At 51.7% G+C, this 16,626-nt stretch overlaps 1 protein-coding gene across 1 annotated transcript in view; it reads right to left on the bottom strand.

Annotated features, from left to right (window-relative positions):
* Positions 1-3,387: 3,387 nt before the first annotated feature.
* The window catches only part of ANKRD24 (ankyrin repeat domain 24), a gene marked incomplete at its 3' end in the record, with an annotated part of 53,629 nt that continues 40,390 nt past the window's right edge, over positions 3,388-16,626 (bottom strand). The window contains exons 12-17 of the mRNA XM_015410656.1: positions 13,207-13,251; positions 12,902-13,000; positions 11,996-12,062; positions 10,223-10,344; positions 5,611-7,161; positions 3,388-3,561 (exon numbers count right to left, since the gene is read on the bottom strand). Coding sequence (XP_015266142.1) covers positions 3,388-3,561; positions 5,611-7,161; positions 10,223-10,344; positions 11,996-12,062; positions 12,902-13,000; positions 13,207-13,251 — 2,058 coding nt within the window. The remainder of the gene's footprint in view (positions 3,562-5,610; positions 7,162-10,222; positions 10,345-11,995; positions 12,063-12,901; positions 13,001-13,206; positions 13,252-16,626) is intronic.

The following is a 16,626-nucleotide window of genomic DNA, read 5'->3' as shown; positions in this document are numbered from 1 at the left end:
TGACGTCAGTACACACCAACACTGTGATCCCTGACTGGTTAGGATAATGCTGAAGAAGGCAATGAAGGAACAAAAAATAAGCATGGGAAAGCACAACTCAACAAGTGTGGGGGGGGGACTCCTCAGGGAACGTCTGGATTTCCCAGATCTCCCCCTCTGCCCGAACTCTTAAATGTTTGATGAAGAAGAAGAAAAAGAGGAGGAGGAGATTGGATTTATACCCCATGGCCCTTCACTACCTGAAGGAGTCTCAGAGCGGCTTACAAACTCCTTTCCCTTCCCCTCCCCACAACAGACACCCTGGGAGGTAGGCGGGGCTGAGAGAGCTCTTGACAGAACTGTCCTTGAGAGAACAGCTCTTTTCAGAACTACGGCTTGTCGGATGTTTAATATCCAGCTGTCAGATCATGGTGATCTATGTGTTGACAGAACTGTCCTTGAGAGAACAGCTCTTTTCAGAACTACGGCTTGTCGGATGTTTAATATCCAGCTGTCAGATCATAGTGATCTATGTGTCAGCAGGCAAGCTGCTGGAAACTGGTCCTGACCAGTTAAGACCTGATAAGGCATGAGGTCAGTGACAATGAGTCAGCACTTAGCTGATTGGACGCTGTATGTATATAACTGGACAAGTGCAGCCCTGTTCATTCTCTTCTCTTGTTATGGTGATTGGCGGAGCACTTTGTCAGTGGACTGTAGATATTGTAAATAAAATCTGCATATAGTTTACCACAGGACTGTCTTGGTGTGGTGCTATACAGAGTGCACTCTGAAATTGAGTGCTGGTGAGTGGCTGGTGAGTTGGAGTGGCTGAAATAGTCCTGGTGGCTGACTGCTGCTTGCCCAAGGAATGGAGAATCAAACCCGGTTCTCCCAAACTGGAGTCCGTGCACTAACCACTACACCACACTTAACCACTACAGACATTTGATGCAATCTTAGTTCAAACATTCTAGTAAAGTTAAGGATAAACAAACTCCCTTAAAGCTACTCTGTAATTAGGGTTGCCAGGCCCCAACCAGCAGGGGAGAGGAGGACATACCAGGAGCAGTAGGGAGGCCCATCCGATGTCTGCATCACGGCCCACGTGACCTGGAAGTGAAGTCATCACATCCAGGACATGGGGTGACGCTCTGGTATTTGGGCAAAAACTCTATGGTAGATTTGGCTTCTACCATAGAGTTTTTGCGCAAATGCCAGAGGGTCGCCCAGTATCCTGGAATGTGATGCCATCAATTTGGTGTCATGTGGGCAGTGGCAGACACACTAAATGGATCTCCCTCTTTTGGGGGGTAAGTCCCCCCCTGCCAGCAGCTCATTGGCGGCAGGGAGGTGGGGACTGTCAGCAGGGGACCCCCACCTCCACCGGGGGGTCTGGCAACCCTGTTTGTAATTAATTCAGGAAATCCAGATTAATTAATATTTGTTCAACATGTTGAGAGCATTGGGGGTGGGTGGGCAGGGAATGCTGAAATCGGCGTTGGGCAGGGCTCTAGGAATTCCCCAAACCGCTATGGCTTTTTACCATAGAGATTTGGGAAATTCCTAGAGCATTGTGTTGGCAGAGTTTAAATATGCAAGGAAGTGGAGCACTGACTGCTCAGAGAAAAATAAGTATTTATTAAAGAGAACAAGCTTTGATAGCGGGTAGGACAGAGAGAGAGTCTTAAGCTAACCAGTCTAACTGCCGTGAGAGGCACAAAGAGCAACAGGAAGCTCTACAGGAGAAGTCTCCAGAAGAGCCAGTCAGGAGGCAGCAAGGACACACTTTGAAAAAGTGGGAAGTCCCTAGTGTAGCTGTGATAACCACCAGTCCTTCGGCTGTCCCCCTGTCTTCAGGACTTCTTCATAAGGCTGCACTATAGACCTTGCAGACTCCAACACATTGTCCAATACTAGGCTCCCCCCCGGCTAGGGCTGCCATGCCGCGACGGCCACCCGCCCACCCACGTCTGCTGCTCCACTGAGCAGTAGCGGGAGCCTGGAGGCCGGAGGTGGGAGGCATCTATAGTGGGCGACATGGCAAGCCCTGTTCAGCCTCCAAAAATGAATTGCATCACCTGCATCAAGTATACATCAGGCCCCCTCGGAGCAGGCCCTGGTGCACCCCACAGATGTCAAGGGCAGAGACCCTCAGCACAATTTCCGTAACAACACAGCAAATACCACCTGCGCACAAAGATCGTTTTGGTTGTACTTGGAATTAATAGAATACAACATCGGGTTTCGGCAGATTTAAGACGAACGCTGTATGGAATCTCAACGGACAGTGTGCTGTCGCCCCCGGCAGAGTTAGCTGACAGTAATAGTAGTCAGTAAAACTGTTGTGTATCTTTAAGTTGCCTATGCCCTCTGGGAATTGTAGTCCCAAGTCAGGTATTTCAAGGCAGCCCCCTTACTGGCTCATAAAGAGTCATTTCCTGCAGCTCAGGGGTGCGAAGCTGGAATTTATGGTTCTTTTCAGTTTTCTTCCTCTAACATTTAGCACAAGGAGTGATAAATGGGGGGGGGACCCATCTCTTTCTCGCCAGGGCTATAGAATTGACCTGAATCACAAAGATGGAACTTCCCACCCAGCGCCATCAGCTTAGATCGTGAGGAATGATCTTCTGAATGCATGTGGAGTGAAGCAAAGGTGATTTAAGTCTCTTCAGTGGTGGTCGTGTGTTGCTCACACCCAGGGGTCATTTCCTGCAGGAGCGCACAGGAGCGGAACTCCGGCAGTAAAGAGCCCAGGGGGCGGACACATCCAACAAGCCCCAGGCCACAAGGAGCAAGAAGCAGCCCTCCTTATTTCCTTCTCTCCCTCTTTCTTTCCCTCTTTCCCTAAGCCCCAGGCCACAAAGAGCAAGAAGCAGCCCTCCTTATTTCCTTCTCCCTCTTTCCCTCCTTCTTTCCTTCTCTTTTTTTCTCTTCTTCCTTTCTGCACAGATCTGTGCGCTCCATCCCCCCAGCTATCAATCCAAAATAGTCCAGTGGCACCTTTAAGGCCAAGGTTTATTCAGGTACAAGCTTTCCCTCTTCTGTGAGGGCAGATCTGCACGTGTCTTCCCCCCCCCCTCCACAATAGCTAGCAATCCAAAACAGTCCAGTGGAGCCTGAGCGGTGGGTGTTGCCTTCTGACACACTTCCGGTGATGTCAGGGGGTGGGGCATATGCAAATAAGTTGTGCTAATGAGTTGTGCTAATGAGCCCCTGCGCCTCATTTTCTACGAAATGACCCCTGCTCACACCTAGAAAGCATTCAGCTCTCAGCCGGGCTGAGCACAAGATGGGATAGACAGAGGGAATCTAACCTGGAACACCAGGTCTTGGGGACCAACGAGGAACGGGCATCCCTTTCATATCACGGCCGTGTCTCCTCTCCCCTTCCCACCAGATACTCACCACCAACTGCTGCTCCAGGTCACTGACTTTGCCCCGGAGCATGGCCACCTCCTGCCGGCTCTCTGACTTCTGGGGCGAGACCGCTTTGGGTGAAGCCCCCGCCTGGCCGGAGAGCTCCGACAGTTCATTCAAAGCCTCTTTCAACTTGAAGACCTCCTTCGAGAGTTCTGTGATCTGCAGAACAGGAGGAGGAAGTGTGGGGACAGCCCGTTCTTTATCCAAAGTTGTCCCCCCTTGTATCAAAACACCCTTTAGTTATCAGGGGCACCCCCTTTCGTTGGCTTTGTTTTTATTATTTATTTTATTTTATTTACTAGCAAATTTATACCCCGCCCTCCCAGCCAGGGCCGGCTCAGGGAGAGTTCATTTCATTTCTTCCCCACCGTTCTGACCAACGGGGACCCATTCTCTTATCCTCCAAGTTATCCTCACAATGACCAGGGGTAATTTCCTGCAGGAGCGCACAGGGGCGGAGCTCCGGCAGTAAAGAGCCCAGGGGGCAGGCACATGCAACAAGCCCCGCCCCCTGCTCCCAGCAGCCCTCAGTCAGAACAAGAAGCAGCCAGGTAAGTTGCAGAGCCCCCACCCCCCCGGCCCAAAACAGTCTAGTGGCACCTTTAAGACCAAGTTTTATTCCGGTACAAGCTCTCCTCTCAGGAACGGTCTGCATGTACACCCCCCCCCCCCAATAGCTAGCAATCCAAAACAGTCCAGTGGAGCCTGAGCGGTGGGTGTTGCGGTGATGTCAGGGGGTGGTGACAAATGCAAATAAGTTATGCTAATGAGTCGTGCTAATGAGCTCCTGCACCTCTTTTTCTACTGAATGACCCCTGACAATGACCCTTTGTGGTATATGGGTCTGAGAATATGTGATTGGCCAAAGGTCACCCAGTGAGTTTCCATGGTAGAGTGAGGATTCGAACCTGAGTCTCCCAAATCCTTGTCCAATGCTCTAACCACTACACCATACTGGCTCTTAGTTTTTAAAAAACTAAGCCTCCACTTCAAAACTTAGCAGCTCATTAGCCTGTAAACCAGAATTGTCCTCTTCAGCAGATTTTTCCTGCCTCGGAAGCCTCTGGCCATGATGTACAGGTTGGTTGCTTGTGGGATTTGGCAGCACCTCTAAGGTGAGTTGACGCACGACCGTCTCCTTCGATATGTCCCAGGGAGAGCACTATGCTCCTTGGAGAGCAATCTGCTGGTGGTCCCCGGTGGTCCCCAAAGACATCCAACTGTCCTCGACCAGGGCCAGGGACTTTTCAGCACTAGCCCCAACCTGGTGGAACTCCCTGCCAAACAACATCAGGGCCCTGCGGGACCTTATGCAATTCCGCAGGGCCCGTGAGGCAGAGATGTTCCGCCAGGCCTTTGGCTGAGGACAGCGACGGCTTCCATCTCAGCTGGCACCCACCTCCTACTCCCTTTCCATCAGCTAGTTTTATTCCTCCTCTCCTTACCCATGAGGTGGCTGTAGACCAGAATGGGGAAGAAACTGTAATTTCGCCACTTGATCTTTTTAGATTGCTGCAGGGGTCATTTCCTGCAGGAGCGCACAGGAACGGAGCTCCGGCAGTAAGGAGCCCAGGGGGTGGGCACATGCAACAAGCCCCGCCCCCTGCTCCCAGCAGCCCTCAGTTGGGCCATGAGGAACAAGAATCAGCCAGTTAAGTTGCAGAGCACCTCCCCCGGCCCACCTTCAGGCACAAGTTCTCCCTCCTCTGTGAGGATAGATCTGCATGTCCCCCCCCACACAATAGCTAGCAATCCAAAACAGTCCAGTGGAGCCTGGATTTCCGGTGATGTCAGGGTGTGCAGCATATGCAAATGAGTTATGCTAATAAGTTATGCTAATGAGCTCCTGCACCTCTTTTTCTACGAAATGACCCCTGGATTGCTGGATTAGCATTATTTATGTACGTATTTTATGGTTTTAATGTTTTTACTATGTTTTGTACATCGCACAGAGCTCTGTGGTAGCGGGGACTCAGTGATTCATAAGTATTAGCAGTAGTAGCAGCAGCACAAAAGATTCCGGGAGGCAATTTCATACTGCATTCCATCTGTGAAGATGCTGGCCCTTGGAGGTTAGTGACAGGCCCTCAAAAAACGGTGACCCCCCCCTTATGTCTGACAGTTACTCACTGTGGACGCCAGCCGTGACCCCTCTTCTTCGGCCTCAAGACCTTCGCCCCCCCTCCCTCCCAAGCGCTCACTCCTCACCTTCTTGTCCTTCTCCTTGACCAGCTTGGCCGAGTCCTCGATGTGGCTGTGCAGCTCCTGGATCCGGTCCGACTCGGCCCGCAAACTCTTCAGCTGCTTCTCTGCCGCGGCCAACTGAGCCTCGGCTGCGTGCTTCTCGCTCTTCATGAAGAGTGCCTCACGCTGCACCTGGAAGACCTCGGTACAGGTGCGCTCGTGCTTCCGCCCCAGATCGGCCAGTTTGGCGTTCAGCGCTTCCACTTCGCCCTGCAGGCTGGCCCGGAGCTGCTCGTGGACCTCCTTGGAGACAGTGTCCCGCCGGACAGCGTCCAGCTCCGCCTGCAGCCGTGTGAACTCCTTGTTCTTGGCGTTCAGCTCTTGCTCCAGCAGTTTAGACTTGGCCTTCAGCTCCCACAAGGTGCCCTCCAGAGCCTCCTTGGCACGGGCATGCTCCGTCAGGGGCACCGACTCTCGTCTGTAGCTCTCTGACTTCTTCTGCAGTTCCGCCAGCTCCTTCTGGGTGGTGGTGTGCCTCTCCTTCAGCTCCGCCAGCTGCCTTTCGGCCTCTGAAAGCGAAGACCTCGCTTTCGCCACTGTCTCCTCATGCGCCTGCTTGGGGACATACTGGGAGGCCAGCCTGTCCTCGGCGGCCCGAAGTTCCTTTTCCATTTTCTTGTGGCCCTCTTTGAGCTTCTCCACCTGAGCCTGCGCTTCCTCGTTCCTCTTTGTTGCGGCCTGGAGCTGGCTCTGCAATCTGCCGGCTTCCTCCCGCAGGCTCTGGCTTTCTGAGAGGCCTCCTTCGGCCTTCTCCATCTCGCGGATCTTCTCCTTCAAGGCTTCTCTCAGTTCCCTCACCTCCGCCTCAGCAGAGCTGCACCTTGTCAGCAGGGCCTCCTTCTCTCTGGAGGCCTCCTCCAGGGAGACGACGAGGGAGGCCTTCATCTCCTCATACTCCTTTGCAGGGGAGCCGTGCGCAGCTGTCTCCTTCAGCCGTCCCTCCAGGTCCTTCACCTTCTGGTCTCGCTCTTTCAGGTCCTCTTGAGCCTGGTGCAGGGCAGCCTTCACTGCCTCTAGTTCCGCTCTGGAGCTCTCCACAGCATCCCTCTCCTCCACTGACAGGATTCCCAACTCAATTTGTTCCTGAAGGAGCCTCGCTTCCTTGAGGGCAGCCTGGTATTTCTCTTGGGTCTCGCTCAGTTCTTTGGCCATCTTGTCCAGCTCGCTCCCCATCACTTCCTTCTCCTCTTCCATCCCCAAGCCAGAGTTCCTCTTCTCTTGATCTGTGCTCTTCCCATCGGTTGGGGAGCCGCTCCTCTCCAGAGCCTCTTTGAGGGCTCGGATCCGCTGCTCGTAATCGGACTTCAGATTCTCGTAAGCCTCCGCTGAGATGAGCTCGCAGGAGGCCTCGCTGGTGGTGGTGCCCCCTTCCGTAGCCTCCAAGGCTGCCCGGGCCTCGGCGTGCTGCGCCTTCAGCTTGTCAAACTCCGACCTCAGTGAGTCATACAAGATGATAGGGATGAAGTCGCCAGAAACATCCGCGTCACTCTCGTCCCTCTCATAATTCTCCAGGATCTGTGCAAAAGGGGAAGTTGGTTGGTGGGGAAAGAGACCCATGGAGCCATGGGAGACATTCCCTGAGTTAGTCCTTATTTGGCAGGATTGTACCACAAGTGTCTTGAAATACAACTCTACGGGCAGAGCTGCTTGTGAAGGCTAAAGACCGTGCGTCCAACATGGAGGGCTGCTCCATACAGGGGGGAACAGTAGGTGGGCAGGCATGCCCATCACATTCTCTCCTTCACCCTCTCCCTGAAGGCCACTTTGCTTTGGAACTCACTATCTCTCAATTAAGGTTGCCAACTCTGACCTGGGAAATTCCTGGATGTTTGGGGGAGGTACCTGAGGAGGGGAAAATTTAGGGAGGGATTTCACCTAGACTCTACGGCATGCCATAAAGTCTGCCGATAAGGTATCAAGTTCTTTCCCCTCGGTTTTGGCACATTCCTGGGGTTGCCATCTCTGGGCTGGGAAATTCCCACAAATTTGGAGGTGGAGCCTCAGGAGGATGGAGTTGGGGAAGGGACCTCAGCAGGGGGCAATGCCACACAGCCCCCCCCTCTCCAAAGCGTCCCTTTTCTCCAGGGTAGCTGATTTCCGTAGCGTGGAGATCAGCTGTAATTCCAGGGGGACTCAAGGCCACACCTGGAGGCTGGCAACCCTACTTTCAATAACCACTGGTTTCTCACAAGTGTTTAACTAATATCTGGAGACACCTTCTCCCCCGGAACCTTGAACCCTGTCATCTCCCCCTCTATCCTCATGCCTTTCCTCCCTTCCTAATTAGGTGGTTCATTTTAGATCCCAAACCAACAAGTAGGATTTGTTCTCTTTTAGCCTGACCATTGTTGCTCAAATAAAAATATTAATATTCCACTTTCCTGTTAGCCTGAAACCCCTTACAATCCATAAAGATCGGGAAAGCACAGGTTTAAAGTCATTATAAAATGCAGGAAAGAACTGGAAGTTCTACTGATTGTCCATCAAGCCATTCCAGTCCTAGGAGAAGGTTCCATTATTAAAAACAAAACAAAACACAACTCTTTGAAGGAGGACTGCCTGGCAGACCATCACCACCATGACCATCTGAACCACCTGTAGAAGACGTTTCTGTAACCCCAGAGTGGCGACTGAAAAGGTCTAGCTGTGGACAAATGTGGAATGTGTAAGATTGCCAACGTCCAGGTGGGTCCAGACCACAGAGATCAGTTCACCTGGAGAAAATGGCTGCCTTGGCGGGTGGACTCTATGGAGGGGTGTCACACATATGGCCCGTGGGCCACAACCGGCCCATCCGGGGCTCTTATCCAGCCCTCGAGCAACTGGTCATTACCTTTATTGCCAGGTGACCGAGGGTGGGCATTATGTCCCCGCATACTGTCCCAGTGCTAATGTGTAATGGGTGGCGGAAGTGGGAGGGAGGGCAGCAGAGAGATTTGGTAAGGAACTACGGTAAAAGTGTTAATGTTTTAAGCATGTTTATATTTTGAGTTTTAAAAAAAAGTAATATTGTTAATTGGGTTTGCCTGTGACCTTTATAAAGTTTTTATCTCCAGTACCTGGCACACTTGGCCTGGCCCGACAAAGTGACATTTCCGTCAGATCCGGACCTCGTAACAAATGAGTTCGACACCTCTGCTCTATGGCATCATACCCCACTGAAGTCCCTCCTCTCTCCAAAACCAGGCCTCCCGAAGCTCCACCCCCAAATCTCAAGGTCAGGGGTCATTTCCTGCAGGAGCGCACAGGAGCGGATCTCCGGCAGTATAGAGCCCAGGGGGTGGGCACATGCAACAAGCCCCGCCCCCTGCTCCCAGCAGCCCTCAGTCAGAGCAAGAAGCAGCCAGGTAAGTTGCAGAGCTCCCCAGCCCCCCGGTCCAAAACAGTCCAGTGGCACCTTTAAGACCAAGTTTTATTCAGGTACAAGCTCTCCCTCCTCTGCGAGGGCAGATCTGCATGTCCCCCCCCAAAAATAGCTAGCAATCCAAAACAGTCCAGTGGAGCCTGAGCGGTGGGTGTTGCCTTCTGACACACTTCCGGTGATGTCAAGGTGTGTGGCATATGCAAATAAGTTATGCTAATCAGTTATGCTAATGAGCTCCTGCACCTCTTTTTCTATGAAATGACCCCTGCTACTAACCATCCCTCTTTGGGGTTACAAAGTGAGTTAAACTACAGTCAGTCACACAGGCCCAGGCAGAAACTCTGTGGAGATGGATTGGAGAAGTACGTCGGATGGTGAAAAGGCATCTTGTTTAGGGCCGGCCCGAGGCGAGGCTGCGGCCTAGGCGAGGCTGCAGGCTGCAGATGCCAACCTCCCGGTGGGGCCTGGAGACCACCGCACCAGGAACCCAGTGGCAGGGGGGCCGGGCGCTCAAAAAAAAAGCCCCGCGGCCTCAAGGTTGCAGACGGGGGGGGGGGAGGATTGTGTGAATCAGACAGCCAGACAGCCCTCCACCTCAGCGCGCCCCGGGACCATGCGGCCCTTTACCCCCTCTTGGCAGCACTCCTTACCTGCTGCTGGAGCTGCCACCGCTGCCGCCACACAAGTGCCTGCGGTGGGAGGAGGTAGGTGGGCGAGGGGGTAAAGGGCCGTGCAATCCCATGGCGGAGGGCTGCCTGGCTGGCTCAGGCGCCAGCAGCAGGGCGCGCTTACCTCCTGCCTGGTGGCACCTACAGCAGCTCCAGCAGCCTTGGGTCCCCCAGCAGGCGGCGGCAAGTGCCGCCCCAGCACGGGCTCCCTTCTTCATGCGCCCGCTCTGCCGGCGCCTCTCCCCACCGGCCTTGGGTTGCTGGAGAGGGTCTGGGCGGGCAGGCAGGAGGGACGTGGAAGGAAGCCTCGGGGATCGGTGCTGGCTTTTGACGGGGGGAGGCAAACTTTGGCACCCCCATCCAGGGCTTGCCGCTCTAGGCGAGTGCCTAGTTGGCCTAGCGGGAGAGCCAGCCCTGATCTTGTTTGCATGATTTATTCATTGCTTACTGTTCAGTATCCTTTTTCTAAGTGATTTATGGCTTCAAAACAGTATGAATTATAGTAAATGAAAACTGACATCGAAATCAATGAAGAAGAATGTACCTGTATTTTCTCCATCAGCTCTTTGTTCTTTTGAGTCAGGGACTGCAGTTGGCCCTGCAGGGTGGCCAAGAGTTCCTCTGTAGAGGTGCTCAAGCTTTTTTTTGATAGCAGCAGCTCAGCCCCTGTTGAAAAGAAGTGGAGGAAGGTCCCCAAGTCTGTCCTGAAGGTACATAATGGGGCCACTTTGCTGGAGCTAAAGAGGTCTGAGAATGGTAAGAGCCGGGAACAAGAGACCAGACCACTCACAAATCCTTGAGATACTTTTGTTAATTTTTGTCTTTCCTAACTCCTTAGCATAGAATTGTTATTTGTTATGACTGTGCTGTGAGGTGGCTGTAAATTATATACTCAAACACATTATGCGTCTCTTAAATGCAGGCCCCAGAAGCTTGCGTGCTTGTGGGTTTTTTGCAGTGCAAACTACAAACCCATTATTCAGTGCAACTGCAACCATAGGATGCTGACACAAGGTGTGATGCTAACAGAAGTTGCATCGATCAAGATGGGTAGCCATTTTAGTCTGTCTAAAGCAGTAGAAAAGAGTAACAGTCCAGTAGCACCTTATAGAGTGACTAACAAAATTTGTGGCAGGGTATAAGAAAATTTGTGGCAGGGAGTGAGCAGCGACTCATGAAAGCTCATAGGATGGATAGTGGCGCACACAAAGCAGCCCTCGAGAGATTTGCTGAGGAAATCTGTGGACTGGGTTAATGGAATCCCTGTATGTGGAAAGGTAGTCCCTAAAAAGTAATCTTCTCCCTGGGAAGCTACCGAGACATTCTTAATGTGATCTCCTCTCCCCTATCTTCCAGCATGAAGTAGTTCAATCTAGGAAGAACTCAACCATGGATTTTTTAATGAATAATGCAAGCTCTTCATTATCTATGCTAAATTATGGAAAAAACCTAGAGCAGGTGGGCCCTTAAAAAATACAAAGCCAAATAATTCAGTTACCAAAAAAGATCCTGAGCTCATGCTCTGGGCAGGACTTAGCATAAGATCAGCAAATATACCTTGGAAAGGAGATCTATCTGTTTTGGAAGACGCTGAGCTAGGCGGACCTTGGATCTGATACAGCAGGGTCCTCCTTGCAGAGCAGAAGCTATTAGCCAAGATGGGTTAATGGATACTCCATGTACAGAGGCAGTCTGCCTCTGCATTCCAGCTGCTATAGAGGGAACAGCTGAGGAAGGGCTCTTGCCTTCGTGCCTTGCTTTGTGGGCATCCACCCCAGAGGAATATAGTTGGCTGCTGTGGGATACAGGATGCAGGACTGCATGCACCACTAATGTGATCCAACAGAGCTCTAGATCAGGGGTGTCAAACGTGTGGCTCAGGGCCCCCCAGAGGGCTTCTATCAGGCCCGCAGTGGAACTGGGCTGCCTTCTGCTGCTTCTTCCAGTTCTGCTGCTGCTGCTGCATCATCGTAGGTTTGCAGCTTACAGATACACACCTGAACAGCACACTCAAGACTGCAGCAGCACAGACATTTTGATGCAATGATTCAGAGCAAGAAGTGTCCGTTATCAGACACTGTTAAATAAGCAAAATATTGCAAGAGTGCTCATGTTTTAAGCATGTTTCTATTCTGTGTTTGCGTCCTTTATGAAGTTTATATCTCCGCTACCGGGCATTACATTTTATGACAGACGTGGCCCAGCCCAACAAGGTCTCATTTATGTCTGATCCGGCCCTCGTAACAGATGAGTTCCACACCCCTGCTCTAGATTCTCCGGGGCTAATGGGGTGGGGGAGCAGGGCACAGGCCCCTACCTGGGAACTCCAACAGTTCTTCATCCTGCAGTGTCTCAATGTCATAGCTGGTGTTCTCCTTCTCATTCTGAAAGTGAGAAGAGCAGAGAAAGGGAAGATCCGGGGCTGTTTGGTGCAGAGGGTCTCAAAAAGGGGGTCCCCTGAAATCACACCAACCTACAACCTTGGGGGTCCTAAGGGAAGCTTGGTGCTTGACCGGGGGGGGGGAATCCAGGGGGGAATCCAGTGGTGGAGAAGCAGGTGGGGGGGAGGTATTGCTTAGCAGGACCTGCCTGCTTCCCACCTGCTCAGCCCATATATTTGCAAATAAAATAAGCAGAAACACTAGTGTGCTCTCTTCACAAGGAAGCCGGAGCCATAAAGAAGCTCCAGAGTTTTCCTACTACTCAAGGAAATGTGGAACATGAAACTATGCATATATTAGTCCAGTGGCCATACAAGGAGTAGACGTCTCCAGTTAGGGACTGTGCTGGGGGACGGGGGTGCCACTGGGATGGCTACCCAGCCTGCTCTGCAGCTCCACCAGTGCTGGTGGTCATAAGAAGAAGAAGAAGAGATTGGATTTATACCCCCTGGCCCTTCACTGGGAGTCTCAGAGCGGCTTACAAACTCCTCTCCCTCCCCCTCCCCACAACAGACACCCTGTGAGGTGGGTGGGGCTGAGAGAACTCTGACAGAAACTGCTCTTTTTCAAGGACAGCTGTGCCAGAGCTTGTGACTGACCCAAGGTCACATCAGCAGGTGGTATTGCAGCTACCAGCTCAATGGGGTTCTGTTGACATAGAGGGCCAGTAGGCTTTCTCCTGCACTTTTAAAGCCGTTGATGCTGACTCAGCACTTTAGGCTAGGCAACATTTCATGTTCGACTAATAAGAAGCCTTCAGCCACTCCCCTCTGCTCCTGTACCTCCAGGGATGACAGACGGCTCCGGAGGAACTCCAGTTCTTTCCCCAAATTCTCCTTCTCATCTGTTGTCTCGGCCAGTTGCTTCCGAAGATCTTGTATCTGGCAAAGCAGAGCAAATATTATTCCCAGCATTCCTGTTAGCCAGTCAGGTTTCTTGTGATGTCTTTCTTTTAAAAGGAGAGGGGGTTAATTCTGGCAAGAATTGCTGCTCTGGTTTAAAAAAAAAAAAGATGATGCTTCTTGTTGCTAGATTGCTAGACATGCAAATAGGGCTTAAACCCTCTAATTCCCAGGATATGATTTACCTGTTTCTCCATCGTATGTAAGGAGCCATCCTCCAGGCCCGGTCTCTAGCATAAAGGGGAAAAAAGGCCAGACATGGTTAAAACTGACTGAAAAGCTTCACATTTTTAGAAGAGAAGACGAGGGGTTATATCCGACTCTGTGGGTACTCGAATGTATGTGGTGCAGTTAGCTGACGGTCGAATATGGCGGCGCCACATAGATCAGTTAAGGAGACGTTGGGCTAGGGACAGCGCTGACTCTCCGACGGCTGAATCCCCTGATGTCGAGTGGACACCCCCAGAGCAGGCGGTGAGTACCGAAAGGCCCGGTACTGTCCCCGAGTCAGGGCAGAACCCTGTGTGCGGGGCTGAAATCCCAGTCGAGTCTGTGCCTGATCCAGGCTGTAGTGAACCCCACTCTGACCCACAACCTTGTCTGCCCGTGGTGCCTGCACCGCTCCGCAGGTCCCAGCGTTCGCGGCAAATGCCGACTTATCTGAAGGACTATGAGTGTAAATACTGTTGGAATAACTGATGTACAAAGGTTGATTGCATGTTTGTAAATAATAAAACAATTGGGATGATGGCTTAACTTAGGGGGGAGGAATTGTAATGTATTGAAATGATTACATGAATCACCTCATAGGACTCCCATGTTAAGCTTCGAGCCAGACCAGGGCTCCTCTGAGCGAACTTCCTATTGGTCGCTTCGTAACAGCGACCAATCAGAACGATACCATTCCCTAGGAGGGATTTGTGGGAGTCAAGGAGCTGCTGACATCTAATGCCGTACTCACGCATTATGATGAACACAAGCTCCTGGTGTTAGCTGCTGACGCTTCACCGTTTGGAGTAGGCGCAGTTTTAAGCCATCTGATGCCTGATGGGAGCGAAGCGCCTATCGCTTTTTATTCTAGATCACTATCTGCGGCAGAGCGGAACTATGCCCAGATAGACAAGGAGGGTCTGGCGTTGGTAGCGGCTGTCAAAAAGTTCCATGATTTTATTTTTGGCAGACGATTTTTGCTGGTCACTGACCACAAGCCGCTACTGGGGATTTTTGCGCCCGATAAGCAATTGCCAAACATCATGTCCCCACGCATGCTTAGATGGGCGATATTTTTGCAGGCTTATGATTTTGACTTAGAGCACCGGCCTGGGAAAGCGATTGGGCATGCGGATGCCCTCAGCCGGTGCCCGGTGCCGGACATTGGCGCAGACCCTGCCCCCGCCTGTGAGGTCTTGGCAATTGAGGAGCTTCCTCGACCCCCGGTATCATCCAGGGACATTGCAGCACACACGGCCAAGGATAGCGTGCTGTCCCGAGTATTAAACTGGGTTTGGAGGGGGTGGCCGGTTGGAAGCGTTGAACCGGAGTTCGGCCCTTACAAAAGCCGTCAAAATGAACTATCCATTTCTAAGGGCTGTGTATTATGGGGGAACAGGGTGGTGGTTCCTGACAAACTCAGGACGAGAGTGTTAGAGTCGCTGCACGAGGGTCACCCCGGTATGGTACACACCAAAGCGTTGGCCAGAGGGTATGTCTGGTGGCCGGGGCTGGACAAAGAGATCGAAGAATGGGTACGAGGGTGTCCCAAATGCCAGCAAGTCAGACCCGATCCCCCACAAGCTACACCCCAAGGCTGGGAGTCATCTGGTAAACCCTGGGCCAGATTGCATATAGATTTTGCTGGCCCTCTCCAAGGGCAAATGTTCCTAATTGTGGTGGACGCTATGTCCAAATGGCTGGAGGTCGTGCATATGAAATCGACCACATCACTTGCTGTGATCCATGCGCTCCGCCGACTTTTTGCCACCCACGGGTTGCCTGACGTCATCGTCAGTGACAACGGGCCTCAATTTGTGTCTGAGGAATTTAGGCTCTTCCTCACGAGTAATGGCATACGCCAAATGACTTCGGCCCCTTTCCATCCGGCATCTAATGGCCAAGCCGAACGGATGGTCAGGACGGCCAAAGAGGCCCTGGGTAAAATGGACGAAGGGGACTGGAGCCAGAGGCTGGGCTCCTTTCTTTTGCTGCAGCACACCACCCCCTGTAGTGCTACAGGCCGTAGTCCGGCCGAATTGTTAATGGGGCGGAGACTCACGACCCGTTTGAACCGAATGCACCCAGACCTCACTGAAGAGCAATCCGAGCGTACCACGGCGCAACCGAAGGTGCGCATGTTTGAAAAAGGGGACAAGGTTTTCGCACGAAATTATGCAAACGGGCACTTGTGGCTTCCTGGGGTTATATCCGACTCTGTGGGTACTCGAATGTATGTGGTGCAGTTAGCTGACGGTCGAATATGGCGGCGCCACATAGATCAGTTAAGGAGACGTTGGGCTAGGGACAGCGCTGACTCTCCGACGGCTGAATCCCCTGATGTCGAGTGGACACCCCCAGAGCAGGCGGTGAGTACCGAAAGGCCCGGTACTGTCCCCGAGTCAGGGCAGAACCCTGTGTGCGGGGCTGAAATCCCAGTCGAGTCTGTGCCTGATCCAGGCTGTAGTGAACCCCACTCTGACCCACAACCTTGTCTGCCCATGGAGCCTGCACCGCTCCGCAGGTCCCAGCGTTCGCGGCAAATGCCGACTTATCTGAAGGACTATGAGTGTAAATACTGTTGGAATAACTGATGTACAAAGGTTGATTGTATGTATGTAAATAATAAAACAATTGGGATGATGGCTTAACTTAGGGGGGAGGAATTGTAATGTATTGAAATGATTACATGAATCACCTCATAGGACTCCCATGTTAAGCTTCGAGCCAGACCAGGGCTCCTCTGAGCGAACTTCCTATTGGTCGCTTCGTAACAGCGACCAATCAGAACGATACCATTCCCTAGGAGGGAAAGACTCCCATTGGTCTTTATCCTAACAATCTCATTGGTTGTTATTTGTAAATAGGCGTGGCTACATTAGCCCGGTTATGTTTAAAAGGAGCATAAGCTCCCACTGTTTTCTGTTCTGGTTTCTTACTGAGTTAGTGCTTGCTCGTTACTTCCAATAAAGCTGAATCACTTGCTGAATCACTCTACGAGTCCTTTGTTAGCGCGATTACCATCGGGCCAAAGAGAAGAGTGAGCGCGGAGCAGCGCTTGTGGGAAATCACCCCAGTTCTCCCAGATTAGAGTCCACGCTCCTAAATACTTCACCAAACTGGATTTTAGAGAAGCTTCATATATTTATCTACTTATTTACTTATATCTATTTGTGTCCCGCCCTCCTCGCAAGCACGCTCAGGGCGGGTGACAACAATGGAAATACAAAATCATCAAAACAATTTAACAATAAGTAGTTAAAACGGTTAAAATAGCAGGTAATACAGTACTAGAGAATATATAAGTTTCCAGACATACTGAATGATTAAAAACAACCAGGCTGTAGAACCAGGAGCAATGACAGATCTCCGTAAAGGTGTTCCAAATTCAACTA

This window comes from Gekko japonicus, unplaced genomic scaffold (assembly GCF_001447785.1).
Source record: "Gekko japonicus isolate JY-2015 unplaced genomic scaffold, Gekko_japonicus_V1.1 scaffold4680, whole genome shotgun sequence".
NCBI classification, from domain to species: domain Eukaryota; kingdom Metazoa; phylum Chordata; class Lepidosauria; order Squamata; family Gekkonidae; genus Gekko; species Gekko japonicus.
The sequence above is the reverse complement of the archived record's forward strand: the minus strand, read 5'-3'. Positions and strand labels throughout refer to the sequence as shown.